Source organism: Motacilla alba, chromosome 1, assembly GCF_015832195.1.
Source record: "Motacilla alba alba isolate MOTALB_02 chromosome 1, Motacilla_alba_V1.0_pri, whole genome shotgun sequence".
Classification (NCBI taxonomy): domain Eukaryota; kingdom Metazoa; phylum Chordata; class Aves; order Passeriformes; family Motacillidae; genus Motacilla; species Motacilla alba.
Genome location: NC_052016.1, coordinates 3,070,991 through 3,098,823, shown reverse-complemented (window position 1 = coordinate 3,098,823; position 27,833 = coordinate 3,070,991). Strand labels below are relative to the sequence as shown.

The 27,833-nt window shown below is 43.3% G+C and overlaps 1 protein-coding gene and 1 long non-coding RNA gene across 2 annotated transcripts; one reads left to right on the top strand and one right to left on the bottom strand.

Annotated features, from left to right (window-relative positions):
• Positions 1–1,298: 1,298 nt before the first annotated feature.
• On the top strand, positions 1,299–27,313 carry SH3BGR (SH3 domain binding glutamate rich protein). Its single transcript, XM_038144671.1, has 7 exons — positions 1,299–1,554; positions 7,364–7,549; positions 13,812–13,892; positions 20,266–20,484; positions 23,553–23,582; positions 25,729–25,836; positions 26,820–27,313. Exons 1-6 carry the CDS (start codon positions 1,510–1,512, stop codon positions 25,792–25,794), a joined length of 627 nt encoding a protein of 208 aa, XP_038000599.1. The 5' UTR covers positions 1,299–1,509; the 3' UTR covers positions 25,795–25,836; positions 26,820–27,313.
• Positions 1,915–2,185, bottom strand: LOC119704057. Its single transcript, XR_005257828.1, has 2 exons — positions 2,027–2,185; positions 1,915–1,970 (listed from the first exon to the last, which is right to left on the bottom strand). It is a non-coding gene; the product is annotated as an uncharacterized LOC119704057 (long non-coding RNA).
• Positions 27,314–27,833: the final 520 nt, after the last annotated feature.

Genomic DNA, 27,833 nt, shown 5'->3' with positions numbered 1-27,833 from the left:
CAATTAATGTTTTCTCACTAGGGTGTTTTTTCATGGTTGTTGTTCTTTTCCAGGAAAATTCTCTGAAAATATCTACTTCTAATAGGCTTGTTGCTGGACCTCCTGTTACCCCTCAAAAGTAAAAAAGAAATGACAGATGGTGAGCCACAGTAAATTACCCATACTGTTATTTTTAGTTTTCAGTGCAGTTTTTCAGGATCCCGGTTCCATACATGGAGTACTGCATTTCCAGTTTAGCATACTGGTTAACACAGACAAAAAAACTTCCTTTCAACAGCATTTTTACTCTTTATAACTATCAAGAATAAAATTTTTTCTCTTTTGAAAACTCCTCAGCATTTTTACTCTTTATAACTATGTAATAGTGTATTTAGTCCTATCTAATAAATTATGGAAATAAAGTATTATTATCCATTTTAAGTGTTATGAGGATCAGACATTACTGTATTCAATCTTAACACATGAAACATGTTTTTCTAAAACCTAGTCCAGTTTCACCTCTGGCACAGGGTCAGCTTTACTAAGCTCACGTTGCTCACAGCACAAACAGACTTGGCCCTTAAAATTTGAAAATAATCTGTGACCGTTTAACATTCTTCAAATACCTCTCATGCCCAGAGACCTCCTTCAGCAAGTATGTGCAGGCAGGCACATTGTGGCGATTGTGGCGATTTCTGGGGTAGAAGGTGACAACCAGATGAAAAAAAAGAGCATCCTGAATAATATAGGAGAATGGGAATACTTTTTGCTGAGTACTCTGGACCTCTTCTTACATCTTCTTTGATACAAGAAAGAGAAAATGCACCAATAGGTTCTGGGTACATCGAGTCAGGCAAATCAGTGTCAGGCAGTGTCAGACACACATTCATGTCAGGAAAGCCCCTGAGCCCTGCAGTGTAGGTGATGATCTGAATTCTTTAAAGCTGAGAACGTTGGTAACCAAGGCATATTTCAATATGATCTCTGCTATAATTACTGCTGCATCCATGCTCCCCTTGCTTTCCCCTTCCCCTCAAATTTCCAGCTGCAACTCCAAAGCCTTGTACTGATCTGGGAAAGCTCTTTCCCATGCAACCCGACAGCTTTGGGATTGCCCCCAGCACGAAGCTGCCAGCTCCCCGTCCCTTCTCCCTTCTCAGCTGTCCCTTCCCCCTCTCCCAAATATTTCTCCAGCCCTGTCTCATTGGTGCACCACTCTCCCTTGCCTTTTTTGGCCTGCCACCCTGTCAATCTAATGCAATAAGGCCAGGGGCAGGTGCAAATCCCTTGCTCTGGCTCCTCTTACTGACCAATCCTCGTCCCAAAATACCCAAGAGCCAATGGAGTGGGAAAACCCGGGACCCCAAGGAGAGGGAGAGAGGGCAAAGCAGCCGGATTGCAGGGGGGTGGGGGCATCCATTTAGCACCCGGTTTAGCCCAGGAGCTGCGGAACATTTGGATTCCTCCGGGGGTCGTGGTGACTCGTGGATAGCAGGGCTGCTCTGCTGATTCACTTCCACCGCTGCCAGCATGGTGATCAAAGTCTTTGTCGCCACATCTTCGGGGTCTACAGCGGTAGGTGACTCCTTAAACATCCTCCTCTTAACCGCTGGGATCAGGGTGGGGAATTAGCCCAGGAAATGCCAGGAAAGAGCTTGCATGTGATGAAAACCCCACTGGAATTCTTAGCAAGAATAAACCTTAGTTTCATTCTGCCCTGACCACCTTATTCTTGAAAGTTGCTCAAGGTGTAGAGAATTCCTGTCCGTGCAGGCTGGCTTGCCTTCAAGCTTTTACAACATTTACATCTAAATGTATTTCATGGATTTACTGCTGTTTGGGAAAGTATTTGCAATCTATATAAACTGCAAAAGGAAACAGTGGGTATTGTATTTGTGCAAAAGCAACACTGGACTCTTCACAGGAGAAAATAAAAAAAGAGACTTTAGGACACTGCTCCTGCAAAGGGGGAACTCTGTCTAAGAAAGAACCTGGAGCTGGATAAAGTCAGGCAGAAAAACTTCTTTCCTTCTGTCTAAGAAAGAACCTGGAGCTGGATAAAGTCAGGCAGAAAAACTTCTTTCCTGAGCCCCTACCTTTTCCTGGGTTTTGGGAGGTGTTTTTTTTGCTTGGTGTTTTCTTTTTGGTTTTGTTTGTTTGTTCTTGTTTGTTTGGGTTTGTCTTGGTCTTTTCTTGTTTGGTTTTTTGGGGAGGGTTTAATTTCTTATGTTTGTTTGGGGTTTAGGGTTTCGTTTGTTTGTTTGTTGGTGTTTGGTTGGGTTTTTTTAGTAGGTTTTTTTGTGTATGTGTGCGTGTCTGTTGAAATGCTATACTGATGATTTTTAGCATTGAGATCTACTGCTGTAGCTGTCAGCAGAGAGTATCAGCTGAAGGGAAGGGCATGTGAATAGTAGGGAGGTTAGAAGTCCGTGGGAGGTGGGAACCTGGGAAGGACTGTTTCCTTTTATATCCAGTTCCCAGATGAGCTCGGGTTGCAGTTTTCCCTTGGCACTCCCTCCCTCCCTCCCAGTGACACGGCTAAACAAACTGTCTGGTGCTTGCACAGAGCTGTAACTACATCTCTATCTCCCTGACACCAGCTGCATTTCTTTAAGAAGATTCCAGAGAGGAAAAGCTCCAAAAAACACCCCCATTTATGGGACCATCATCTGTAGGAAATGAACCAAGGCTCCTTCACTGAAGTTCCAGTTGTAATGCTGCTGAGGAAGTTTGCAGTTCTCTCACCAGCCTGATCCTAAACCTTACATTCTAAAAGTACTATTGATATTTAGCATTCTTTTCTATTATTATTTTTCTTAATAACAAACTTCAGATATAAGGGATGAAAAAAGACAAAGTTGGGAACTTCAGGTTTGATAGCTCGCAATTTTTAATAATTGCCATGTGCTGTGCATGGGCACTCTTCTTGCTCCTGTTTGGCCTGTTTTGATCTGGAGACTCCAAAAGAAAATGATGGAATCATCACAGGGCAATAGTCCTCTGCATTTCCTCTTTGCTGGTGTGCTGGGTGTGTGTATATCTGAAGCAATCTCAGCATGTGTGCAGATCACTGATTCTGAATTGCAATGCCAAGTACACCTGAAGTAGTTTTCCACATTTTCTGATGAACATGGATGGAAGGTATCCTTTCAATGAACCTTTAATGAGTTCTGATATATATAAAATAAAATTCACTCACGCAGGGAGTTAGCACAAACCTCAATATATCACTAAAATCCTATTAAATAGAAATTTTGTATCAAGCATGTACAGCTTTTCCTGAGAGAAATTAATTTAATCCCTAAACAGTTTAAATTGGAAGTTTAAATTGTCCTATTTGCACTATTTGAACTCTTCAAATTTGGTGGCTGGTCTCATCAAATGCATGGTGTTGATTTTGAATTCAAATCACCAGAGGATAAATCACCAGAGGATCATTGGTAAAGAATGAAAAAGTCTCTATTTTATGTACTACATGGTCACCCTAGTCACTGCAAGTGGTTTTCATGTTAATAAATACTTTGTGCAAGTGAATGCAGTGAACCCAGTGACATTCTGGTGCTGTGGATCAGATGCTGGAGTGTTATAATTCACTGTGACTCTGCAGCAAATCTGCAGTCTGTATTTTTCCCCTTGATGCTTCAAAAATTTATTTTAAATATCTCCAGCTTTATTATCTTTCTGCTCCAGACGTAGCTGATATTGAACAATTCATTCAGGCAGGCAGAAATGGAGACACTTATTTATAGCACTAAAAAGCACTAAATGCTTGGCTTGGAGCAAACAATAAAAAAACCTGAAATAATGTTGTTGCTAGTCACAGGGGTGTTTAGAATTTGGAATCCTGCAAGATTCTAAATTGTGGGAGTAAGAGGATGTCTCACAGAGGATGTCTTACAGTCTTGCTTCCTGCTGCTTGTGGTTATGACACCTCTGAGATACTTTTATTTCCTGTGGTTTTGGTGACATTTTATGAACTTTCCCCCCTTCAAATCAGCATCAAAAGCACCATAACCAGCAGGGCAAGGGATTGTGTCCCCGTGCCCCACTCAGGTGAGACCTCACCTGCAGAGCTGCCCCAGCCCTGGGGTGTCCCAGCCCTGGGGTGTCCCAGCCCTGGGAGGAGCTGGAGCTGCTGCAGAGAGCCCAGAGGAGGCTCCAGGATGAGCAGAGGGCTGGAGCAGCTCTGCTGGCAGCAAAGGCTGGCACAGCTGGCATTGTTCAGCTGCACAGGAGAAGCTTTGGGCTGAGCTCAGGGTGGCCTTGCAGGGCCTGGAGGAGCCCCAGGAAACCTGGAGAGAGACAATTTCCAGGGCATGCAGCGACAGGACACAGGGAATGGCCTGAAGATGAAGGAATAAAGGGTTAGATTAGATATTAAGATGAAATTCTTCCTTGTGAGAGTGATAAGGCCCTGGCACAGGTTTCCCAGGGAATCTGTGGCTGTCCCTGGAAGAGCAGAGCTCTGGAAGCTCTGGAAGGTTGGATGGGGCTTGGATCAGCCTGGGACAGTAGGAGGTATCCCTGCCCATGCAGGGGGTTGCAATGAGATGATTTTTAATGCCCCTTCCAATCCAAACCATTCTTTGATTCTGTCATCCAACCTGGCCCTGAACACTTCCAGGGATGCGAAGTCCACAACCTCTCTGGCAATTCTTACACTCTAGCTGGATAACATTTATTTAAAACAGTTTTATAAAAAAATTTATTTGAAGGAACTAGTAGCAAGGGATGGTGCAATGCAAGCTTTGCTGAAAGAAAAACTGGCATTGCTGAAATAATATCCTGCTCATCACCACTTTCTAAGTAATCTATGTCCAAGTAATTTGAATTCTTCCCATGCCAGCAGACAAGGGAGGGCACAAACAAGCTCCTGCAGTCTTCCTGCAGTTTTCCCATTCTGGGAAAGCCTTTGCATGTCCTCTGTGTTGTTACACCCTAAATTTCCCTCTGTGAGTGCTGCTTCCTGGAGAGATAGTTTTGGTTGCTCATTTAGTGCCACCCACAGCAAAGGTTTGCTTTGTGGTTTCACACTTGGTTGTGTCCCAAGTCTTTGCTCTGCCTAAACCCCAGTAATGGTGAGCTGTAAGACACAGTAAATCCTCTGCTCTCTTTATCTCATTGTCACAGTCAGAAACTCCTTGCCTTTTCCTTGAGCAGCATAATTCCATGAAACTTGACTGCTTTACCTCAGCATTAATTTTTTCACACATTTTTTTTGCTTTCAGTCCTGGTGCTGCCGGAGCCTCCTGTGCATTATGAACCTCAAGCTGAAGAGAAATTATTAAGCTAGGTTTAAAAGTTACAGCTTTCATAAGCACAGGATCTCTGGCTCCATTTCCATTATCTCCTCAGAGGCACCGTCTGTCTGGAGCAGCAGTTATTCCAGGAGCCCTATCTCCTGCAGTGCCTGTGTCCAGAGGGACAGACTGAGCCTGCAATTGCAGCTGACAGCACTTGAGTGGCCTGGCTCTCAGAGCATGTGATGTTACTCCTGCTGCTGGCTCCTGCAGATTTTGTTAACCATTTATACAAACATTATCCTGCCACTTTCTCCAGTGAAATGTCCCTTGAGCAATCCTTTCTGCTGCCTGAATGTGTTCTGCAAATAACTCTGCAGCTGAATAGGCAGTAATGAGATTATTTCTGTTTAAAAAGAGAAAAAACGAATAGAAATAAGCAGCTTTGAACTCTGTTAACTGCATGGCTTTTGACCACTTTGGATTAGTGTTTTCATTCAAAGCGATGCACTTTCTTTAGCTCACTGCAAACCTCTGTTGTTGTCACAAAAATGTGCAGAATTTTATGTTTGTTATTTTTTATAAGCAAGCCTATGTGTAGATAGATGCTTCTTTGTTTGTACAAAGAATAGAAATTTTATCTACTCAGGAGAATTCATCTTTCCAGGATAATAGGCTATCACTCTACTTCAGCTCTTCTGTTTTATTAGATTATGGAAATGCATAATCCCTGATTTACTTCTCATCTCATTGCCTGTCCCTCTGCTTTACACTAGCTCGGTGTCACTTCAATTTCAGGTGTTCTGATGTCTGACGTATGGAGGACATGGTTTCAAATCACAAGATATAAAAAAATTACCTTGATGCCTCATTCCAGCTGTGTCTGGTGGCAAGTTCTTTAAAAGCTGCTCAGGAGTAGCTTTCCTTTAGTAGGGAAATTCAGTGAGTGTTACATATTCAAAGTAAAGGGATGGGTTATAAGCTCAATACCTGCACAGAACCAGTATCATAGGGAATAAAAGGGTCATGAGTGAATTTTAGGTGTCACAGAAGCTGTGCGTAACAAGCTTTATTTGAACATAACATGTTCTTCGTGGTCCAACTGAAATGTCATTCTGTAATGGGGGATTTATTTAAGCACAGGAGTTCAGCTGTGCTGGATTTTCTTGAGCCTTAACTCATATTTATATATTATATCTCAAGGAGCAATGGCCATAAGCTCAAACACAAGAAATTCCGCCTCCATGTGAGGAAGAACTTTTTTACAGTGAGGGTGGCAGAGCCCTGGAACAGCTGCCCAGGGAGAACAAGGAGTCTCCTTCTCTGGAGACATTCCAAACCCACCTGGACACTTTCCTGTGCTACCTGCTCCAGGTGACCCTGCCTTGGCAGGGGGGTTGGACTGGAAGATCCCTTCCAATCCCAACTATTGTGTGATTCTGAATCTGTGAAATTTCTTTATGCCTAACATTAAAGAACAGAGACAAGAGAAACGTGGCTCACAGAAAGCTGAATGCCACTTGTGATCAGGAGGAAGAAGGAGGCTGTAACATGCTGAGGAAAATTTGTGCATTTTCTGACCTTTACTCACTTCAGGGGATCCCCATAGGTATCTGCACACCACATTCCCAGATCTGGGAACACAGCAGGAGGCTTCCTGCTGAGCCTCATTTCTTAGCTGGAGTTGTCACTGCATCCAGGGAGGAAAGAAGGAAGCTGGGGGGTGGGTGTGTGGTGGGAGGGATGTAGTGGCAGCACTCTGGGTGCTGACAGAAAGCGTTGAATCTGAGCTTCAAAAAGTTTGAGGGCTACTGGAGGAGTGAATCCCACTTCAGGAACTTCAGCTTTCAGGAAGAATTCTTTCATGGAAAGGGTTGTCAAGAATTGGAATAGGCTGCCAGGGAGGTTTGGAGTCCCCATCCCTGGAGGTGTCCAAGGAATAACTGATGTGGCACTCAGAGCTCTGGGCTGGGGACAAGGTGGGGTTTGGCCAAAGGTTGCACTCAATGTTCTTGGAGCCTTCTCCAACCTAAAAGATTCTCTAAACTTGACAAACTTGCCCGAGTTCTTGTAACAGCAGTTGCTTTTAGAAAACCCTTTTCATTTTAAAAAAATGAATGTTGTTCTCCCTCTTTCCTACCCAGATAAAAAAGAAACAGCAAGAAGTCGTGGGCTTTTTAGAGGCCAACAAGATTGACTTCCAGCAAATGGACATAGCAGGAGATGAGGACAACAGGAAATGGATGAGGGAGAATGTCCCGGGTGAAAAAAAGCCTCAGAATGGAATTCCCCTCCCTCCACAGATCTTCAACGAGGAGCGATACTGTGGGGTAAGAAGGTGTTGGAAAATTTAAATATTTCAGAGAGTGGTTTCTCACAGAAAGGGACTATTTTCCTTTAACAGGAAGCATCAAACAAACTCCTTAAAACTATTTGAGATTCACTGTGAAAGAACAATTCTCAGGAAATGGTTTTGAAGCACAGAAAAGCAATGAAGATTATTTACTTTTGAGAGCAAAATATGCATGGCTGGAGAAAGTTCTTGAAGTTTCAGTTAATTTTGATGAAGAATGTTGGTATTTTGTTTGCTTGGACTTATCTGGGCTTCAAGGACATCAAGTAGATATCTGAGGTACCAGGGGCTGGGAATAGGAATCTTCTTTTTCCATTATATTTTACAAATAAATAGGAATGTTTATTTACTGGAATAATTCTAGAATGTGGTTTGAATTATTGGCATTATATTGCTTATTCAATAAATATCCAACTCTTGATAACAGCAACTGTAGCACTCATCAGATGCTTTTATATTTTCATATGTGCTTATAACAGGTTCTTTCTCTTGAGACAGTTTGCTCAAAGCAGAGAAAGATAATAATGTTCCAGCATGAATATTAGGACTGTGAATCAAAAGAGATAATCTGAGACCTTTTATTTTCTCCTAGTCTGGGTGGAAATGCCCAGTCTGGAAAGTGCTGAGATCTGCTGGCTAGAATGAACCTGCAAAGTGCTCTGGAATGCAGGGAACACAGTGAGCCTGGTTTGGAGTTACTGCACAAATCCAGTGTGAACTCCTGCAGGGTTGTACTGGGGCAGCAGGGATTTTCATGCCACTGAGTTTTCAGAATTAACTTCAGTGCTCTCAAAGCAAAAGTTCATAATATGAATATTGGAGTGCAGCTGTTTCATAATTTTCTCATACAATTCCTGAAAGAGAAGTTGGTGTTGGAGTTCATGTGCATTTCAGCATCCAGTCTGCATCAATAAAAAGTATAATTTGATATATCTTACTCTGGGTTTTGTGGCAGCCAGTGCTGCAATAAATATTTCTGATGTTCCTTGGAGAAGTTATATAAGGAATTAAAGAATAATTGCCTTATAAAGTGTTGCAACTGGTTAGTCTTGACAGAAAATGATAAATACACAGTTTTTACTGCATGTCTGAAGCTTTTTCAGGAAGCAAAATAACCTACATATTGAAATAAATTCAAGTGAAGAAATAGTCCTTTGCAAAAACACCTCCATGGGGAAAGAAGTTGCAGCTACTGATTTAAAAACTGAATCAAATTTACAATAAGTCTAAAAGTCTCCAGAATTCTAATGTACCCAGCTCTCAAAGCCCAGAGCTAATGATCCCAGCGGGTGCATAACAAAGACTAATTTACGGCATCGTTATTTCCAGATAAATAAGGTAGTGAGATTCATATCAGTGCATGAGCCTTACCCTTCTCCCCAGGGGAAGGTGCCTCGAGGGAGCTGCACAGGGAGTGTGATGTGGGCTGAGAACATGGCCAGGGGCTGCCAAACTGCTGCAAAATCCTCCCAAGTGTTTATTCTACAATAAAACCCTAGGGATTTGCATTCTGCTTCCCTGCACAGCCTGTGCAGGGCCAGCAGAGCCATCCAGAAATCCAGACTTGTTTTTGGCTGGTTTATCTGATACATCTTGCCCCGTGTCCCACTCCTTTGGCCTCAGCCATTTTATTAAAAATATCCCTGAGGATTGCAAGGGTCTGTGTGACTCCAGTGCAGTATCTTGAATTCATGAAAGTCCTTTTAAAATATATTGCTCTCATCAGTTTTTAAGGGCCTCACTCTTGTGGCACCTAAAAACCTTTGAATTTGTAGCCTGGCTAAATGCAGGCAGTTCATATCCATTTCCTGCTATGCCCAAGTCACTCTTTAGCTTCAACAACCCAATCCAGTATATTTGTAAATGGGAATTATATCCTCTATTAATCTTCATTTTGCTGAGCTAAACACGTCAAGCTTTTTACACCTCTTTCTTTTTTTTTTGGTAAGACATTTTCCCTTTCTCCTTCCTGCTAATTTTTATTTTCTTCGTTCATAGTCAGTCCCTTTTTTTTTTTTTTTTTTTTTTTTTTAGATCAAATCTGTTTCACTCCATTTTTCCCCATTCCTCTTTCTGGGGGTCACTCTTTTCCCACATTTCCCTTCTTATCAATGGTCTTATCAGTTGTTTTTATCAGTGTTTGGTTCCCATTCACACATGGGCACGCGTGTACACATTACATCTGGGATGTAATGGCCTGGGAGATCTGGCCTTGGGAGATAAAAAGTCAAGATTAAATATTTCCTTTCTTAATCTGGGAAAGAGGGGTTTGGAGAGAAACATGACAACTTTCAACTATTTTAAGGGCTGTGGCAAAAAGTGAATTATTGGTCTGAATTCAGTATTGACCCTGCTTTGAGCTGGAGGATGGTCTAGGTGGTCTCCTGGGGTTTCTTCCCACCTGAATTATCTAGGATTTTGTAAAATGTGTTCTGCTCTGCATCCACTGGAGGTGGGATGAGCTGTAAGAGAAGAAAATGCAGCAAAGAAAGTTCAAGTCAGACATGAGAAAATACGTCGTGTTCAGGAGATCACCTCATTATCTCATTAAAGGTGGGTCAGAACCAGTGGATCAGAGTGATGCAATGATCCATGCCTTGGAGGAATGGTCCTTTGGGACCTTGTCCAATGTCCTCTTCTGCAGTTCAGTGAAATTTTTGGAGTGGTGGAAAGGAAAGGGGGACAGGTGAGGAGTCTTCTGTTTGTGCTAGAATAGAATGACATAATAAGAAAGTGAAGTCAGTCCCTCTGCACATCTGCTTTTCTGCTGATACATTTTCTGTGTCTTCATTTTTGGGTGACCATGAAGAGCTGCTGCACTCCACAGCTGGTACTGTAAAGTGGAGGATTCTTACCGATGGATTTTTATAAAGATACACTGCCTGGGAGCAGCATTTCCATGAGGTCAGAGAAGCTTAAAACTATAAAATGGCTGATAAAATAGCTGAGATCTTATTTTTCTCCCAGATCTTTGGTATTGCCACTTGAAGAAATAGATTAGAAATTGATTATTTTGCATGCCTGGCTACAGCACCAATTTCAAGTATCCATTCTAATCCAGCCATGCTGGCAATTATGTCCTTATTTGATCTTTTCCTTAAGCTGCTTCTTTGCTCATGTCTAGACAGACGTCTGCATCTGTGTCACTTGCTAAATATATTGAGCACTCTGTTGCTCTTGTCTTTTCTTTTGCTTGACAAAAACCCTTAGAAAACTAGGAAAGAAAGGAAAGGTAAACTTCTGTTTTTCTTTGTAAGCTGAAATCTCTGCTGTCTTCTGTAAACTGAAATCTGCGGAATAAAGTACCCCTGTGTGTACTTTAAAAGACATCTCTGAATTATAAGGTGAGGTTTTATTTGATGTTGGAATGTGCATTTGCAGCCCAGAAACCAACTGTGTCCTGAACTGCATCCAAAGCAGCGTGGGCAGAAGTAAGGGGAGGATTCTGTCCCTGTGCCCCAGTCAGGTGAGACCTCACCTGCAGAGCTGCCCCAGCCCTGGGGTGTCCCAGCGCAGGGAGGAGCTGGAGCTGCTGCAGAGAGCCCAGAGGAGGCTCCAGGAGGAGCAGAGGGCTGGAGCAGCTCTGCTGGCAGCAAAGGCTGGCACAGCTGGCATTGTTCAGCTGCACAGGAGAAGCTTTGGGCTGAGCTCAGGGTGGCCTTGCAGGGCCTGAAGGAGCCCGAGGAAACCTGGAGAGAGACAATTTCCAGGGCATGGAGAGACAGCACACAGGGAATGGCTCCCACTGCCAGAGAGTAGGGTTAGATTAGATATTAGGAAGAAATTTTTCCCTGTGAGAGTGCTGAGGCCCTGGAAGAGGTTGTCCAGAGAAGTTTTGGCTGCCCCTGGATCCCTGGCAGTGCCCAAGGACAGCTTGGATGTTGGGGCTTGGAGAAACCTGGGACAGTGGAAGGTGTCCCTGCCCAGGCTGGAATGAGATGATCGTTATGGTCCTGTTCCAACTCAGGCCATTTTATGATTCTATCATTTATGTAACTGCTAAAGTCAAACTTATGGAAATATAGAGACTTCTGGAAGTTTGTAGTCTAGCCTGCTACTCAGAGCAGGGTAACTTTGAAGTTAGTTTATATTGCCTGGGGCTTTGGCCATCTGACTTCCAAAAGACTCCAGAGATGGTGTTTCTATGCTCTCTCTGTGTGCTCTGACCTGGTCCCATACCTAGCACCGGGGGAAGAATTTTCTGCTGGTGTCCAGTTGACAAATTGCACCACTTAGACCATTTATGTCTTTTCATACAGATAAAATATAATTGCTTACCTGAAGTAAATTGCTCCTGCTTATTTTTCTTACTGCCTGCCACGGGAACAGTTATCTTTAGTCATTCAGCAAATGGAGATGTGAACAGGTCACCATTAGTAAAGCATGGCTGCAAATACACCATAAAAAAAACTATTCCATGATCACTGTAGGCATTCCTTTATCTCTTATTTAATACATGACAGCTTCCTCCTCAGTGTGAGGAAATAAGTGACCTCCCATTTACTGTGGGATGTCATTGCACACTCCCTGTTGCCAAGGAGCCCCTGATATCATAGAAAATTATACCCACTTCTGATAAGGACTTGTCTGGTCATTCATATACTTATGTCCTCAGTTCTGGTTATCTACAGGGCTCTGTGTTTCTGGAGGATTTTATTACACTTGCCATGGGCTACTTTTCCTCAAAAAGACATAAAAAATATCAAGTCCACATCATGGCCTTTCCTTGTTGTTGTCTTCTCTTTGTTCCCCAGGTCTTGCCATGTCATGCCAGGGTTGGCTCAGGCTGCTTTGAGTATGTGAAGTGCAGGAGGGCACAAGTTTCATGTGTTTGCGTGGCCGTGTCAAATTCCAGCCCTTCAAATTGCAGAAAATCCTCATTTTCTTTTTTGCTGAAAAAAAATCCCATGACCCAATCCTTAATCCATGAGCCAGCTGCTGACACTGCCTATGTTGGATTGAGAAGGTGGTCTGAGAAATGGGTGGCCTGGAGCAGCAGCAAAATGTGCTCCAGGGCTTCTCCCAGACAGAGCAGCTCCCACTGGGTGTGACTGTGTGAAAGCCAATCTGTCCCTCAGATAAATCAGTGAAATGGGCTGTCATTTCTCCTGTCTGTAAAGCTCTTCCAAACTGCACTGAAATGTCATCAATTCCACTCTTGTTGGCATTAAGGTGACTTCAAAACCATCCATTCCAGCCTTTCTGATAATTTATACTCTGGAAATACTAAAACAGCTCAATAAAACAACTCGGCTCCCAACCTGGCTTTACAAACAAGTCTCAAGGATGATTCAGCACCTTATTATTTACAGGCTTCTATTCTTGGAGTTATTTGGGATTAGAGGAAGGATGATAACATGATCAAGGCAGCAGTGCAGGACTCAGCAGGACATGTTCAGTCCCCTGTCTCAGAGCTGGCTGTGATTCTGGGCCAGTCACTTCTGACTGGAGATTCTGCTGGAACTGAAATATTTGTTGATTTTTACCTGCGTAAGATGTGAGCTGTGAAGTTCCCAGGGACAAAAATACTGATAGCAAAACTTCCTTAATTGATAGGAGTGTTGTAGAGGTGAAAGCAGTAAAGGGCATGCAAGCTGCAGCTGGCAGGATAGGAGGCATCCCTGGTCTTCTCAGTTCTATTTCCACTGAAAACAGGCATTAATGTAATGATTTATAATTTCATTTCACCAGTGCACAAGACATTTTGGCTGGTACATGGATATCAGAGAGAACAGCACAACCCTTTCCTAAGTTAGTCTGAAAATAACATAATTTTCTAACCCAACTGCCTTTCTCTAAAATGAAGTTTCCTTGTTACCATTTCACTTGAGCTATCATGTTGACTGTTGCCTTTTATTTGCCAGAAAGAAGTTCCAGGGTGTTTTGTGTCCTTACTCACAGCAAGTTTTATTTTAACATTTAAAGGGAATAGCTTTGCCTCGGAGTGTACAGCTGAGGCACGTTAAAATGAGACACTGAATTTTATCTGATTCTGCCATGGATGGGATATAATTAAAGTGTAAGTCTCTGGAGAGATTTGCTCATTTATTCATTTTGCCACTCTGTGTGAAACTCCCTTTATCTGTGTTTTCTTCCTGGGGCTTGGATAATGTAGACAATTGTACAAATGCATGGTTATTCTCATCTATGTAGGATTTGCCTGGGCTGCTCTCTTCCTTCTGTGCTTTTTGTTTAATTTTTGATACCAATTCTCTGTTGTTTGTTTGTTCCTTTCTTAGGATTTTGAATCCTTTTTCTCTGCTAAGGAAGAAAATATTATTTATTCGTTCCTGGGCCTTGCTCCTCCTCCAGGCACAAAGGTATGCCCTTCCACGGGGATCATTTATTTGATTTTAATAAAAGATGAACATTGGCAGTGACTCAGCATGTCACTTAAGAGGCAGTGGCAAGCAATACGTTAGATGTTGGAGCAGCAAAGTGTTCTTAAGGGGGAAAAAAGTGGCTGGTTCAGTAAATAGTAGAAAATACTTCTTTCTTGCCTTCTTTCACTGCAGGCTCGTTACCATGGCTCCAGCTGATGGGTTTGTTGTTGTTGTTGACACAAAGCAGTGTTTTATTATGTTCAGCTTTTGAACGTTGCAGACTCCCTCACAGAATTTCTAGGCTGTGTTGGTCACAAGAAGCCTTCCCTTGCTCTTGACCATATTGAACAGGGCCAGTCCTGGCCCCCAACATAGGTTTGGGATCAGACCCATCCCATTCTTCACTGACACCATGGAACACTCTGCCTGCAGGAGAAAAGGGTTCACCCAGCCCTTCACCAAGTCCCTTTGGCAAGGCTGCCTGTGGTTCTCCATCACATTTTGACAATGCTCTAATACGTTTCTGGCAAAAGAAAAACATTTTATTTTGATTTTTTTTCCCCCTGGTGTTGTTTTTTACAGAAACCAATGTGTTTTTTTCTTTATTAGAATCTTCTTCTAATTAGAAGTTTTATAACTGAGACTGTTACAGCTCTGCTATCCTCAGCTCATAAAATATTGCCATCTTTAACGTGGGTGAGCCAACAAAAGAAATTAATCAAGAGAGTGACGAGCCAGAGCCACAGGAGAACTCTGCTGCATTGTGGTGGCCTGGCTGAGGAAGTGCTTTGGAACAGGAGACCTGCCTTGGTCCAACTCTGCAGCAGCTTTGAGTGAAACACCATTGGAAATATTTCTTTATCCTCTTCTGTAAAAGCAGAGGGAAAAAAAAAAATGGAGCCTTTTCTAAATGCTTTGAGGGCCACAGCTGAAAACCCACTCAGAGGTGTGTTTTAAATATCCCAGTTGTTATAAATGTCTTTGCCACTGAGTCCCTGCATGATAAGGAGAGTGATTTAAACTTTCTGCTTTAGCTGAGCCATCTCCCACCCAGGGAAATAAAAATGACTTGCCTACCTCACAAGGGTCTTGTGAGAATTCATTTAATTAACATCCACAAAGCCATGAAAGGCTTAAAGGACTGCAGGTATTACATATTATAGTCATTATAAAAGGTATGTGGAGAATCAGTGAGATAAAGAAAATTGCATTTTTCCACCTTCCCACTCCACAGATTATCTGCTTCTTCATGCAAGGTCCTGGTAGATTCCATATCTGTGAAGCAAAGTAACAATTTTTTAGAATTCATTCGTTCCCAGCTGTCAGCAGAGGCTATTACAGTTTCTATTTCATGCCAACCTTGGGAATGTTGCAAATAATACGTTTGGTACATTCTGCTGGGCAGATTTGTTTGTCAGTGCCACTGGTAGCAGGCAGGTCTTGTTTACAGTGATTAACTGCTGCCTTGGTGGTGGCTTCAGGCCAGAGAGTGCAAATAAGTGAGAGTGTTTGTGAAGTCCCCGTTAAATGTGGAATTCTGATAGTCTCCCTTTCAGAGTCTGTTCCTGTTGGTGAGAGACATACACGCTTCTTGCAGAGGTGTTTCCCAGCATCTTCACTGCAGGAGAGGCTGCCTGCTTTGTCAAGCAAAGAATTCTCCTGCTCCGCTTCTGCTTCTCTTTCTGCTTCCCCCTCATTCTCTGCCAACTCCACCTTCGATGAGCACAATGCATGGCTCGTGACACTGATTTCCAGCAGCATAAATCTGGAATTATAAGTCAGGTGTGGAAGAGATGGTGATGGTGACACATATGACAAGGTTTCCTATTAATCCCTTCTTAAAAAAAGTGTGGGTTTGGGTTTTTTCTTTTCTGGAATGAAGAAGCAAACTATAAAGCATGGAATCACAAGGCAGTAAGGATTTTCTTTCTAGAGATTTTTACCATGCTGAGACATGACAAAGATTAATATAAAGCTGATACCTGTTTGATACTCTTGTCTTAAAACATTCTGGTTTTTTTTCCATCCATCTTTTGTCTCATACTGGCCATGATCCTGTTTCACAGCACAATCCAACAGCATCCTGACCAGGACTGTTTTGAGCTTATCTCCTTCCATCTGAGGAAGCAGATAAACCTTTTGGGGCTCCCTCAACAAATAATAACTTCCCAGCAAAATACTTGTAGTTAAATTTATTGCCAATTCATTGCCATTGCTGAGTGCAAAAAATTCAGTTCGGCGGATTCTCTTGTTCTGTTGTTTTATAAATTAGTATATTCTGTATATTAGAGTGTTTCATCCAGTCCTGGGGTGTCCCAGCCCTGGGAGGAGCTGGAGCTGCTGCAGAGAGCCCAGAGGAGGCTCCAGGATGAGCAGAGGGCTGGAGCAGCTCTGCTGGCAGCAAAGGCTGGCACAGCTGGCATTGTTCAGCTGCACAGGAGAAGCTTTGGGCTGAGCTCAGGGTGGCCTTGCAGGGTCTGCAGGAGCCCCAGGAAACCTGGAGAGAGACAATTTCCAGGAGATCCAGGGACAGGACACAGGGAATAGCTTGAAACTGAAAATTTACAGGTTCAGATCAGATTTTAGGAAAAAAATTCCTCCCTGGGAGGGTGGGCAGGCCCTGGCAGAGGTTGTCCAGAGCAGCTGTGGCTGTCCCTGGATCCCTGGAAATGTCCAGGGTGCTGGAGCTCTGAGCACCCTGGAACAGTGGAAGGTGTTCCTGCCCAGGCTGGAACAAGATGATGTTTAAGGTCCCTTTCAACCCAAATAATTCAGTGATTCTCTGATTCAGTGATTTTATCATACCAAGTACATCTATTGCCTTAAAGGGTGCCGTGTGCCCATAAAATTCAGTGACTTTACAGGAAAACCAATCCATATTTGTGGTGCTTCAGCAAGTCTGTTAGCTCCCATCATCCTCTCTCCTGTTGCCTGCTGACCACGAAGGTTTTTGTGTTCTCTAAAGCATCATTTAGCAGACAGTTTTCTGTTCCTGAGAGAAGCAGCAGACATACTGCTTGTGTTAATAAGTAATTTAATCTATTAATACCAAATTCGCCCTCACCTGAAGGAACACCTGGCCTAGATTAGTTCCAAACATGGTTCAGGGCAGGCTGGGATTTAAGGGCAGCTGTGCCTGACCCAAAGATCACTCAAATTTGTGACAAATTTCTGAGAGGTCCTGTTTAATCTTGGATTAGTGGCCTGAGTACTGATGTCCCAATAGGATACACATGTATATCTGAGTTATAATTGGTGTAGTTTGTATGTTTGGGGTCAGGTGTGTCAGTCTCAGCTGCCTCAAAAGTTGGGTACATTTTTTTAAAGCTGGCACCACTTTTATGTTTAGTCTGACTCAGTGATTTATGTGATTGGAGGGTCTGTTTTCAAATATTGTGCTTACTTGAAGCCTTAATCCCACTATTCTTGATCTTAATATCCAGAATCTCGATATCCTCAAATCTGTAGATACTCAAGCTTAAGTTAGTGGAAAAAGGCTTCTCCTAAATCTGCTTTGAATTACAAATTTGTTCTATGTGCACTTTATTTAAAGAGAAAATGACCTATCAGCCAATCTTTGGAAGTGGTACTTAATTTTGAATTCGTTGAAGATTAAATTCTGTGTTTCTATGGAGAGCCAGTGTGGCAATGCTATTCTGAATGTCAGAGTTCTCCATGTAATTAACAAGAACTGTGTGTGTGTGTGTGTGTTCTGGCTGATAACATACTGCTTCTAGAGTTTAGTTCTTTCAGCTACAACTCTTTTTTGTGCCTTACAATCAAAGTACGTGATTCATCTGAGATGGATTCATACAAAAAGGGTCATTTTAATTAGGATGCTCTCTGTGGTTCTTATATATTTTAGGTCCCAGCCAAAAATACTGAGTGTATGGATTTTAATGAAATGTTAATATTTGTGCTGAAAAGAAATATTTAACCTATTTCAAGACCAGGTTGGATGGGGCTCTGAACAACCAGCTCTAGGAGAGGGTGTCCCTGCCCATGGGAGTCCCTGCCATGGCAAGGAGGTTGGAACGAAATGATCTTTAAGGTCCCTTCCAACCCAAATCATGGTCAGTGATTCTATTAATTTAATTTTCATAAACATTGTCCTTTTCATTTTAGGAACTTCTGCAAAGAAAGTATCTGTAGCAAGTTGCCATTTCCTTAAGAAAATAATGGATTAACACAATGTTGCACAAGAGAATTTCAGTGTATGTTTGTGTTACTACATATTTCAATCTTCAAATATTTTTTGGCTTCTGGGAGAAAAGTAAACAATAAACCAAGCCAAACAAATGTCTCTGTAGATCTATTTTAATAACAATGCCACCAGCATCAGAGTGCAGCGAGCCCACAGTTTTATGTGCACTTGTAATGAGACGGTATTGCAGAAAAAGGAATTGTCTTTTCTCCCTCCGCCTTCCTCTGGTTCCTTCTGCTCCCTCCCAGCTGCTCATCCCTCTCCCCAGCATCCCCCACGTGCTGGCACAAACGCTTGTGCAGCTGTGTGACAGTGTGGAAGTGCTGTGAGGTAGGAAAGTTTTGCTGTTTAAAGCTTCCATCTTGATCAGCTCCTGCTCCACTTCCAGAGGAAGGAGAATTTAGGGACCTTTGTGCCCACTCTCTTTCACTGCAAGTAACTTGGATGTAAAGCTGACTTTCCACAGCTCAGGAGAAAATTGCCTAAAGAGCACCAAGCCTTAGAGGCATTCAAGTTTCAGCAAAAACATCAAACTGCTGCCTAACATTCCTGAGCTCCTTTCTGTCATTTCTGTCCCCATCCAGCAGAGCTTGTCAGCAGGAGGACATCTCTTATGTCCCACAGCTCATCCTGGACAAAGATCCCTAAGCCAGCCCTCAGCCAGCAGCTCTGGGGATAAAAGCCAGCCAGACGTGCCCTCTTCTGTAGAATAAGAGCACTGGCTGAGGAAATCATCGTGGACACACTGGAGGAGGACTTGTGAAGTTTAAAGGACAGGCGAACATGACTGAGGGCTTCTGTTTAACTGTGGAGACAAATGAAATGAGAGAAAAGCAGCAAACCCCAAAGCAAGCAGGTGGCTGAGCTGTAAGGGATGGGGAAGCAGTTTGTCTCTTGTCAGGAATGTGCTGCTCTTCCCAAAGCGTGTGGGACTCAGGATGACACAGGACAGGACCTCCCCTGAGTGCCAGAGGAACCCACCCCAGATAACACCTCTCAGAAGGGATCAAATTTCCTTTTAATGAATAAGGTCCATTACCTCTCTGCTACAGATCACTTCAGAAATCTCCCGCTGATGATGACCAGAATTTTTCTTCACAGCCAGCTTGTACTCATTTTGCATCTCCCTCAGCACTCCTCCTTGTCCTGTGTTTACTTGTCTGATGTTTACTCTGATCTATTTTGGGAGTGCCATCATATCCCCTCTCAGCATCACTATCAACAGATTAAAGCAATGAAGCTTTTTTTGTCCCCCTTTCATAAGAGAGGCTCTCCACTCCCTCAGATGTTCCTGGAGCCCTCCCTGCACCTGCTGCAGTCTGAGTTTCTCCTTCTTGAGCCAGAGTGACTGGGATGGCACAGAGAATTTTCTACCTCTTTCACTGTCACATCACCCTCATGCCTCAGTTATCCCATTCTTATTTAAATACATCCCTATTTTTTTTTCCTTGATGATCATTAACTGACAAGCTCCTGAAGCGCAATAGAAAAATCACTTTCAAATGTCTGACCCAGAACTGCTTGTCCCAAATTAGGTGACTTTGCACTTCGTGCTCTTGCAATTCATCATATTTCTGGCGTGCCACTCGAGGCCTCCTTTTGTCTGACACAGTGTGGGAGCCGCTGTGACCTTTCAGAGCCACCTGGCTGAAAGGACACCAGGATATTTGTCAAATAAAGAACGTCCCAGGAGGTGCCTGGTTATGGTGCTGGAATAAATGGACTTGAGTGACTAAGTGGGAAGAGTTTCCTGATGTTTTTAAGCAAGAAAGTTAAGAGACTAAATGTGAAATCCTTTATTACTTCTATTTTCCTGGAGCTTTTGGATGATGTTTAATTGGAATTCATGCTGGTGGAAAAAGGGTTTTTTTTTTTCACTGAAACTCAAATGTGCCATCAGGGTGAACTTTGGTTTCTATTGAACTCTCAGAGGAAGGTTAGAGAATCTGCCATGCTGAGAAGTGCTTGAATTCATGTGTTCCCCACCTGGTCAGCATGCCAGCAAGTGTTCTTTTCACAGGAGAAATACACCCTAGAAGGGGGTATTTGAGAGCTGAAGCAAAAATAGAAAAACACTTTCCCAAAATGAGAAACTCAAGAATTTTACAGAAATGAGTTGTTGATTGTGTGCCCTGAAGCTTACCATGACTTCCCCTTTGCTGCCAGGAGACTGAAAAGTCTGATGCCACAGAGGAGAAGTCTGATGCCACTGAGGAGAAGTCTGATGCCACAGAGGAGAAATCAGAAGCCACAGAAGATAAATCTGATTCCAAGGATGAAAAATCTGATGCAACAAATGAAACTGAGGCACACACAGAAGACAAGGCAGATGAAGGGGCTCCTGAAGAGGCTCAGTCTGGCCAGACACCACCAGAAGGTCAACAGGTAATTTTTCCTTTCTCTTTGTGATCTGAGGGTTTTACCTGCGCTAAGCCCGTGAAACATAACCCTACAAGCCCTCCTGGTGTGCCCCAGGGTGACTGACTGCAGAGTGTCTTTTGGATGTGTTTTCTTTTGATATCAGGGTGATATCAAACCTGGATAAAACTCCAGGGAACTTTGTTCTGATTCTTGAATAACAGCAGCTGCCTTTTGCCACCTGTTGCCACAAGCTTTTTATTTTATCTTGATGGTCATTGGGAACCAGAGTCTAGTTAAGGAGGGTAATTTAGGACTAGACATCTGAGTCCTGCCTGGGTGAAAAAACAAATTGCTGCTCTCAATGGCCAGCATGTGCAGTGCTCATAAATCTGGCTGTAAATGTTTGCTGCGGATCTGACAGTGACTTCTCCAGGCCGTGCAGAATCCCTGGGCAGTGCAGAAAGGGAAGCCAATGTTTTCCTTTCTGTCTGCTCCTGCAGATCTCAAACTGCAGCTCAGGTTGTCCTTTAAGGATGGCTTTATTTGGGTGCTGACTCTTCCCAGGTTCTTCTGTTTTTGGAGATCAGATAGTCCCTGGGGAATATCCAGCCCAAATGCATCATCTCTTGCGTCAAAGATCAGAACAAATGGAGTTTGGGGTTTCTCTCATCTAGCTGCAATATTTCTCCAGAGGAAACACCTCTCTGTAGGCCTTTCCCCACTGCTCTTTTTAAGAGTGACTGATCTGGTCACTGTTGGGCTGGAAAAGCCCCTTTTAGACAGCCTTTTACACACCCTCAGGCACATCTCAGCCACTGGGAAGTCCCACTCATAATTTCAAAACAGTGATGAGGACAGACAGTCCTCAGTGGGAACTAAATTCCTCCTTAAGGAAAATGATATCCAAGCACTTTTCATGTTGCCATGAATTTCAGCTGGCAGGTGAGTGCCATCAAACTCCTTTTTTTTGGCTCATAAGAGGAGCCAAAACTGCTGCCTGGCTTGGGTGCCTTGCCCTTCTGGCTGGCATTCTGCTTTAATGCTTTTCAGATGAGAGCAGAATGTTGGAATTTGTCTGCAAATGTGTCAGGCAGCAGTGGAGGAGAGGTTTTGCACTGACATCATGCAGCAGCACTCCTATACAACCAGCACCTTGCTCCACTTCTCACAGAAAGGACTGGAGTTAAAAGTGGAAAAGAGATTTCTTTGTAGTTTTTCAGGGAAGGGAGAGGCAGAGGAGAGAGCACAGAAAACACTTTTTGCCCTGTTCCACCACCCACTTCCCATGTCACCCAGGACAAATCACTTCAGTGCTGTGGCATCTGCCTGCCTTGCTATAGTTCATCCCAATTATCACTTCTGTTGGGATGGCATGAATCATTCTGCAGGAATTCTGCTATTCTCACTCACTACAGACAGCGCACAGAGGACAGGCTTGGATGAGAAGAGCAGCTCTGAGGCAGCTACAGCGAGATGAATTCCACCTTTTGTCTCTGTATCTCATTTTTTGCTTATAAAAGAAAGTAAAAATACCATTACCAAACCTGAGCAGGGTTTGATGAAAGTAAAGATGCTCAAAGACTGCCAGGTTGCCATCAGAGTATCTCCACTGGATGTTAAGTCCTAAAGGACAGAGGTGTTTTCAACACAAACATTTGAAAGATGGCAGTTTTATGTTCCATGGCTGAATTAATATGCCCGTGGGAATTTAGTACTGGAATTTTGGCCTTATTGAGCGCTGCTTCAAACCACCTCCAAAATGACTCCCATTCGTGGGGTGTGACCAAGCCAGCTTTTCTGCAGTGGCTTTGCAGGAGAAATGTCAACGCTGTGGAAAATTCTGGAAGTTACCTCAGCCTTTGCCAGTGAGCCCAGGACAGAAACCAGAATAAACTGGGGCTGGCTCAGCCCTGGGGCTGCAGGGAGGGTCCAGGTTTCAGGAGGCTCCTCCTGTGCTCAGTAGCAGGGGATGTTCAGTGTGGAGGTTGCGGCTCTCTCCACCTTCTGCTGCTGCTCCTGGGAGATGCAGAAATGCAGAAGCTCCAGGTTTTTGTCTGCATGGATGCAGTGCCTCCCATTCCTGCTTTGTCTGTCCCTTTGGTTTTGAGTTTCCTGAAGAGAAGACTGAGCTCCAGCTCACATGGACCCTGATGGTCACTGCATGTGCTGGTAATAAATTTTCTGTAGTTTCACTGTCTGGTTTTGACTTCAGATTTAAGCTTGGAGGTTTGGGTATTTTTTAAGTGGTGTCCCAGTTAAATCAGTTTTCAGTACAGATTAGGCTCCCTTCAGGGCAAAATTATTTTAGAAACATGTTCAAAAATCATATTATAATGCAAGTCTGTATCCTGTCTCAGCAATTCCCCAGGTCATATTTAAACCCTGGCACAGCAACTCACCCCCTTCAGTCGTTCCATGAGAACTCAAATCAACCCCTCTGCCTTTTGTGTGGCACTGTGACATTTGCCTCTTGTCTTTGGGATTTTGTGTAGGATCAGTTCTTTCCCCCAATAGCCAGCTTAGGATCTAACATTAAATTCTATTCACTTTGTGCTTTTTTATTTTTTTATCTCTCTCATCACTTCTGCTCAATCTACAGTCTAAAACCAGCCTGTATTATTTTTTATTCCCTGTTGAGCCAAGGCATCTGTAGCAGCCTACAACACTTAGCAGACTCACAAGCCAGATTCTGAATGATGACATGTAGCATAGATAAGACTCTCTGTAATTCTGATTATGCTTTCATTTTGTAGACCAGCTAATTACCAAAAAACCCACAAAAACTCCACCTGAACAAGGAAACTAAACCCAGCTTCAAATCTTTGCTTTCCAATGAAGCAGGTTTGATTGGAAGTAGCTGAGGAAAAGGGAGCTCAATTTAATGATTGTATAGTCCTTTTCCAATATGAAAGTTAAGCTTGAATGTGCTTTGTGAGTTAATTTGGAGGGCAGTATCTCCAAATGAATCCAGTGAATTCCACGTAATTTTCCTAAATTCAGTGTTTAATTTCTGCTGTGTTTACCCTGTCTCATTTCTGATATTATTTCTTTAATTTATCTTTTTAACATTTTCTTTTGTATCTCTTCTGTAGGAAGGCGAGGAAGAGCATGCAGCAACAGGGGTATAGTACACCTGGATATTTTATTAGCATCTTTTGTTTGTGTGTATTTAATTCCTTTTCAGTCCTTTTGCTTCACTCAAAAGCTGGTAAATTCTTATTCATGAGAGTAAACACACCACAGTCATATTCTGCTAGAGATAATGATTGTTCCTATTGTGGTGTTATTGACTGGGAACAAAGATGGGCCTTTAATCATTACAAGCTGTAAATGGAAGGGAAATTGTCTGCCACAGAGCCTTCAATAAAATTTGCCAAGGACTCCCATGACAAGTCCATCTTTGACAATCAGTGACTGACACCATGCTGTGATTGCATTTTCAGTGTGAAAACTCGTTTTGACAATTTAGGCAGTTCTGCCCATGAAGGAGATATTTCCATCATGAGAATTTCTAACACCCAGGTGCAAATCCTCAAACGCTTTTCTGCTTTGCCCAAACCTTCAGGATCACCCATTGCCACCCCAGCCCCACCAGCATCACCCCAAACCCTGTCCCCAAGGGCCACATCCAGACTGCTCTGGGACAATTCCAGTGACTCCAAACCTCCCTGGGCAGCTCATCCCAAGGCCTGACCACTCTGCCAGGGAAATTTTCTTTTCTAATCTCCAATCTGAGCCTCGTCTGGTGCAATTTAAGGCCATTTCCTTTGTCCCTTCACTGGCAGCAGAACCCAACCCCCCCCTCCCTGCCCCTCCTGTCAGGAGTTGTGCAGAGCAAAGAGGTCCCCCCTGAGCCTCCTTTTCTCCAGCCTGAACCTCCCCAGCTCCCTCAGCTGCTCATCCCAGGATGTGTTTTCCTGACCCTAAAGCTCCTGGAGCCATGGGCAAAGTGCAGAGGTTCCTGGAGAGGCTGGTGAGGGCCACCAAGCCTGGTTAGTTGTACCGTGGTACCACCAACTAATGCTTCAGGCAAGAGAAAAAAAATCTCTTTTTTCCTGTAAAAGTTAATTGACTTGAATTTTGGATGGAAGTTGGTAATATCTGAAAGATGTGGCTTTTCTGTGTGCTCTCCTGGCCCTGTGTCAGAGTTCTCTTGAGATAAAAAAGGCACATTTCCTGGGGGAAAATGCCCAGAGAGGCAATTATGCCTTTGGCATAAGAACTTCTAATCCACAGATGTTTGTATTGCACTTCTGGTTTTGCAGAATGATTCTTTAGTGCAATGGTTTTTTCCCTGAAAAACACTTGAAACCAGGAACCTGATTCCAACAGCTCCATTCCCAAGCAGATATTTAAGCAGGATTTCACTTCAGCAACTCAGGTGTGACTCCTGCACAGACAGGAGGTGCCTGGGAGGAAAAACAAAGGTCTGTGCTGCTCATGTACGACCTGCAGTCCTGGCTGAAGGCTCGTTCTTGATTCTTTGATTGGTTATTTGATTATGCCAGGAAGAAATTCATGTCACTCCTGCAGTCCAAGCAGTTTGTGAAGAGGTGGCAGATTGAGGTAAAGCTCATTTATACACATGGGAGTGCCTTTGGACAAGAGATGGCTGGAAGAGGAGCAGAAGAGCCCACAAAGCAATTTCCAGCTGTTCTTCAGAGTAGAGCTACATTTACTCTAGAAAGAGAATAAGCAGAGTTTGTTGTCTGTGTCACACAAATTCAAGCTTTCAGATAAGTGTTGATTGAAGCAAAGGGCTGTTGTCTTTCAATCGTGTCATTTCTGCTGCATAAAAGAGAGAAATAAGAACTTTAGAGATAGAAACCAGGCTATGTTATCTGATTCCAGGTGATTTATAGATCATTCAGGAGTCTAGTTCTTGTGCCATGAATCTTTAGTTGCTCACTGCTTCAGGAAAGTGTATATAATTAAAAATACTAAACTTTTTGTCATGTTTACACATATTTCATGTTCTTATTTTGATTTTGAGCACCTATTTGCAGCTTAACCACATCTTCTAACGTCCCTCATAAGAAGGTTCTTATATTCCAGTACGTGCCTATAAGCTCCACAAAATAAAGCCCTGCCATGTTGAGATTAAAAACTCTATACATTAATTCTGGTTTTGAATCTCAAAGAATACTGCATTTACTAGAAACAGAACAGTTGTAAAAGCAGAGCTTTGCATTTCAAGACCGCTTATTTTTTTCTTTCAATTCCTGTATGGTAACTACAAATATTTTCTATTAAAAAAAAAAAAAAAAGGAAGAAGAAGAAAAGCAGGCAGAGGGAGAAGAAAAGGAAGAGGTGGAAGAGCAGGAAGAATCTTAGTACAGTTCCCTACGACACAGTATTTCTTGAACAGGTTTTCAGGTAAATACTGAGACATCAAGCACAGTTTCTAAATACCCTTACCGTAACATAGACTTGCAATTTTTGTAATTATTGTTGTGGATGGGTGAAGTGTCCATGCACAAAGTACCCAGCTGATGACTCAAAAGTAGATTTAACTGTTGTAGCTTGTATTTCGCAAGGAATAAGAATTATTCCCTCTCCTCTCTTACTCAGCTCCTGATTCCACTGCAGCTTCTAGGAGCTCTGTGCCTCACATGAATTCCCCTCTCATATTTAGTTGAAAACTTAAAATACTGGTAAGACAGAGGAACCTGACGAGAAGTATGACTCAGTATAAAATTACTGAAGATAGGCCAAATTTAAAACCACAAAAGAGGAAGCACCTGGAAGGCAGAGTTTGTCCTGTGTGAGCACACCAGCGCTGCTCGAGTTCTGTCAGCATGTGCTTTCTGATTCTAATTTTCAGGTTTTCTCCTTCCTCTGTCCCTTCTCCCCTGCACTGAAATACAGATCAGAACATCACTTACTGGGGAGGAACTCAAACTTACAAGAGAGTTGGAATTTCCAGCAGATTTTCCTTTGGGTGATGGGACTTCCTCCTGATCACAGACACAAAGTGCTCTTTCTGGGATCCATAGACTCATGGAATGGTTTGGGTTGGAAAAGACCCTACAGATGATCCAGTTCCACTCCCCTGCCATGGGCAAGGACACCTTCCACTGTCCCAGGCTGATCCAAGCCCCATCCAGCCTGTCCTGGGCTGGATTCCCAGCTGACTCAGACTCGGAGGTAGCTGCCAAAGGTTTCACCAGCCAGGTGCAGGTGGGATTTCCCAGCACCTCGCCAGGGCAGGAAATCCATCACTTCTTTCATGCTGCCTCTCCCAAATCCAGGTTCATCTGTTGCATGGGAATTAATTCATCACAACATTGTCCAGAGTTCAGATCTGTAACATCACAGAAGTGCTGAGTTCTAATTGAATTTTCTTTGTTTTTGTTCAGGAAGCATCAGCTGGAGCCACCCCACCAAAGAAAAGAAAATCCCTTTCTCAAGCAAAGCACCACTACCTTTAGTGTCTGTATGAACATAAAAACACAAACAGAACACAGCCACCACTCTGTCCCACCTGTAACCTTTCTATATATATTTGGAATTCCAGTTGCTTGTTAAAATGGATCTGATGTCTGACAGATGGCCTTTCAGTCAATTGTTTTGTGTTGGGATAGTTTTGTCCATGTCACCTTTAGATTGTGAGCTCTCCAGGGCAGGAACCATGTGTCTCTCCATGTCCAAACACTGCCAAGCACACTGCTGCCACTCAGCAGCACTCACACCCCTGATGTCTTCAGAGGAAAAGAAATTCAGCACTGAAAACTGCAAAGAGGCTTCCTGTACACAAGCCATGTGAGTCACTTCTCCCTCAGCTGGCATTTGAAAATGATTGAGATTCCCATTGTGCAGCAGTTGAAATAAATGTGTTTTCTGTCTTATCTGCTCTTGTCTGCAAAAGCATTAATTTAACTCTGCTGCAGATGTTTTCTCCATCCTTAGGGTTGTGGGCTGTACAAAGCCACGGAATCATAGAATCATGGGATGGTTTGGGTTGGAAGGGACCGCAAAGATCATCCAGTTTCCATTATCTGGGATTGCTCAGAGCTCCATCCAGCCTGGCTTTGGACATTTCAAGAGATGGGGCAGCCACAGCTGCTCTGGGCAATCTCTGCCAGGGCCTCTCACAATAAAAAATTTCTTCTCAATATCCCATCTAAACCTACTCGCTGGCAGTGGGAAGCCATTCCCTGTGTGCTGTCCCTGCATCCCCTGGAAATTGTCTCTCTCCAGGTTTCCTGGGGCTCCTGCAGGCCCTGCAAGGCCACCCTGAGCTCAGCCCAAAGCTTCTCCTGTGCAGCTGAACAATGCCAGCTGTGCCAGCCTTTGCTGCCAGCAGAGCTGCTCCAGCCCTCTGCTCATCCTGGAGCCTCCTCGGGGCTCTCTGCAGCAGCTCCAGCTCCTTC

What these genes read in the sequence shown, in the direction of transcription:
- SH3BGR (XM_038144671.1), top strand. Translation starts at nt 1,510, where the DNA reads ATGGTGATCAAAGTCTTTGTCGCCACATCTTCGGGGTCTACAGCG. An exon ending in CATCTTCGGGGTCTACAGCG is followed by an intron (nt 1,555 to 7,363) that starts GTAGGTGACTCC and finishes TTTCCTACCCAG; the next exon opens with ATAAAAAAGAAACAGCAAGA. An exon ending in AAGAGCATGCAGCAACAGGG is followed by an intron (nt 23,583 to 25,728) that starts GTATAGTACACC and finishes AAAAAAAAAAAG; the next exon opens with GAAGAAGAAGAAAAGCAGGC.